The 2,649-nt window shown below is 43.4% G+C and overlaps 1 protein-coding gene across 1 annotated transcript in view; it reads left to right on the plus strand.

Moving 5' to 3' along the window:
• Positions 1 to 2,649, plus strand: part of POLN (polymerase (DNA directed) nu) — a 243,508-nt gene that overhangs the window by 53,873 nt on the left and 186,986 nt on the right. Inside the window, 1 exon segment of the mRNA XM_006874123.1 lies at positions 1,902 to 2,402. Coding sequence (XP_006874185.1) covers positions 1,902 to 2,402 — 501 coding nt within the window.

The raw sequence follows: 2,649 nt of genomic DNA on the forward strand, positions 1-2,649 counted from the left end.
TACTTTGGACATATTGTCAGGAGGGACCAGTCACTGGAGAAGGATATCATGTTTGGTAAGGTGGAGGGTCAGAGAAAAAGAGGAAGACCCCCAGCACTGGCCTAGTGGCAGCATCAATGGGCTCAAGCTTGGCAACGATAGTGAGGTTGGCCCAGGATCGGGCAGTGTTTCATTCTGCTGTGCATAAGGTGGCTATGAGTTGATACCAACTCGATGGCACCTAACAACAACAATAGTTCATTCAATAGTCCAGAACAGCCAGTGTGGAAGCCAGATGGATCATGGCATATGGCAGTAGACAATTGTGTACTCAACAATGAAGTATGAGTGGGCCTAATAATCCCCACCTGGGCAAGCTTGGCTACTGTAGGTGTAATCTCTTCATGTCCTCTAGGTTGGTGGTGTTGCTTGATATTGATCACTCTATGAGCTGGGGGTAGTTGTACGGGAGTCCACTTTGCCCACCCTTGAATAACATATTTTACCTCTTGGACCCAGAGATGGAATTCTTCTGTGGTCATTCTTCCAAGTGGATCCATCTCCAGGATATATTCGGGTAGGGAGGAGATGTATACCTTATATTCTTTGGTTGATAAACTCCCAATCTGCAGGGTTAAAACCACTTGGTGTACTTTGATAGTGTTGTCCCCATACCCATCAATAGCACTAAGTGGTCCCTGGAACTGGTGCATATTCCCATGAATCAGAGTATACTCGGCTCTGGTATCCACTAGGGCTAAAATCATTTGGCTGTTTGTAGAGACAAATGGATGGTTAGTTCTACATGGGGCCTCCAGTCCCCCAATAGTCTCCATATCCAAGGACCTGGGGAACCTTGGCCCCACCCCTAATCCAGGGGTGTCAGCATTTCCCATATTGGGGGTGCATTAGGGGAAGCAGGCTCTTGAGAGTCCTTCTTCTTGGTAAATTGCTGCTTGGGACAGAGCTTCTGCACAGTTTTACCAGAACTGCATTGGGTTGTTTGTCAGTTTTGTCTTGGGAGGTGCCAGCAGCAAGCAAGTCAGCACAAAATTGCTTCCTGGTGTCTTGACCAGACCCGTTTTGGTTTCCGCCTTAGTGGCCTTCTCCATTTCCCCTTGTATCCCAGTGGACTGGACATTTCACTCGCTTAGCTTCTCTGTCCCTCCCAGATCTGTTGCAGCCTGAGCAACCCTGGACACCGGCTGTCCCACCATGGGACTTAACATGGACATTAGCATTGCATACTACCGGTTAGAAACTGTTTGTAAGAAACATCTTTCATGTTGAATGTGAGCAGTTCATTATCAGGGTGATGCTCCACACACAGCATGCTCATCCCCAATTCCTGATTACTTAAATGCTTCCATAGCTGCCCAGTGTATTAGAGAGGTGGGGATAGCCCGCTTTATTAGGGCAGGTCATCTGGTGTGGTGCTGTAGAATAAGCATTGGACTGCAAGATGGATTTGAACCGAAAGGTTGGTGGGTCAAACTTATTAACTGCTTCTTGGAAACCCTGTACAGGGTCACTGTGGGTCAGTCATAACCAACTTGACAGCACCTAACAACTACAACAACAACAAATATATCCATAAATAGATACAAAAAGTTTCAATATGCACCATAAGGAGAGTTAGGAGATATGGTTTAAGTTAATATTTTAGAGCATAGAAAAGTTGTTTGCACTATACTGTAGCCTCTTAAGTGAGTAATAGCATTATGAAGAAAAATTTGAAATATTCCAAGATTGAACAAAATGTGACACACAGACATGAAGTGAACACATACTGATGGGAAAATGGCACTGATAGACTTGCTAAATACAGGGCTACCACAGACCCACAGTTTGTAAAAAATACAATTACCAGAAAAGATATGCCTATACAATATTCTAATGAAATAACTTCCATTTTTCCATAGGATCTTACTTCTTCAACAAACCAAGTGTCAAGAACTTGTCTCAAGCTCCCCCCTCAGCTGACCACCATCAGACTCACAGATGAGCTGTCTCCTGACCCAGTCCAGAAGAGTGTCAACTCACTAGCTCTTTTCCATTGTCCAGTCCCACAATGTCATCAGGAGGCTTCAGTTCTACAGAAAAGGGAGTGTAAAAGAAAGCGTTTCCTAAAAGAAAATATCAGTGAAAATGACAATAAGAAAAGCATGAATCTTAAGAAAACACATATAACATCTAATAATCCATCAGAGAAAACAAGTAAACATACAGCATTGGAAGATGAGAAGGAGGTTGAAGCCTACCTAAATTCTGGGAATTTAAGTGCATTTAAAAACCACTTTTATGATATTAAGTATTTGGAAGATTTGGAGAAAAGTCAGCTGATAGAAATGCTCAAACAGGCAGCAGCTTTGGTGGTAACATTGATGTATAAGGACGGTTCGACCCAACTAAGAACTGAACAGGTCAGTAAACAGTATGGGATTTGCTTTTTTGAGGTTGGGGAGCTGTATAACGGAAGCCCACTTTTAGATGTCTGGTTTAGATATGAAAGTCAGAAGATTTTAAGCCTTCCCCCCACCCCCCACCCCTCCAGTGGTGATTGACAGTATCCCAAAAGCTATATTGTGCACTTCAACAAGCAGTGAGATTGAATATCATCTGATTTGGGCTGATATTAGTGTATGTTGTTGTTGTTAGGTGCCATAGAGT

Source organism: Chrysochloris asiatica, unplaced genomic scaffold, assembly GCF_000296735.1.
Source record: "Chrysochloris asiatica unplaced genomic scaffold, ChrAsi1.0 scaffold00262, whole genome shotgun sequence".
Lineage (NCBI taxonomy): Eukaryota > Metazoa > Chordata > Mammalia > Afrosoricida > Chrysochloridae > Chrysochloris > Chrysochloris asiatica.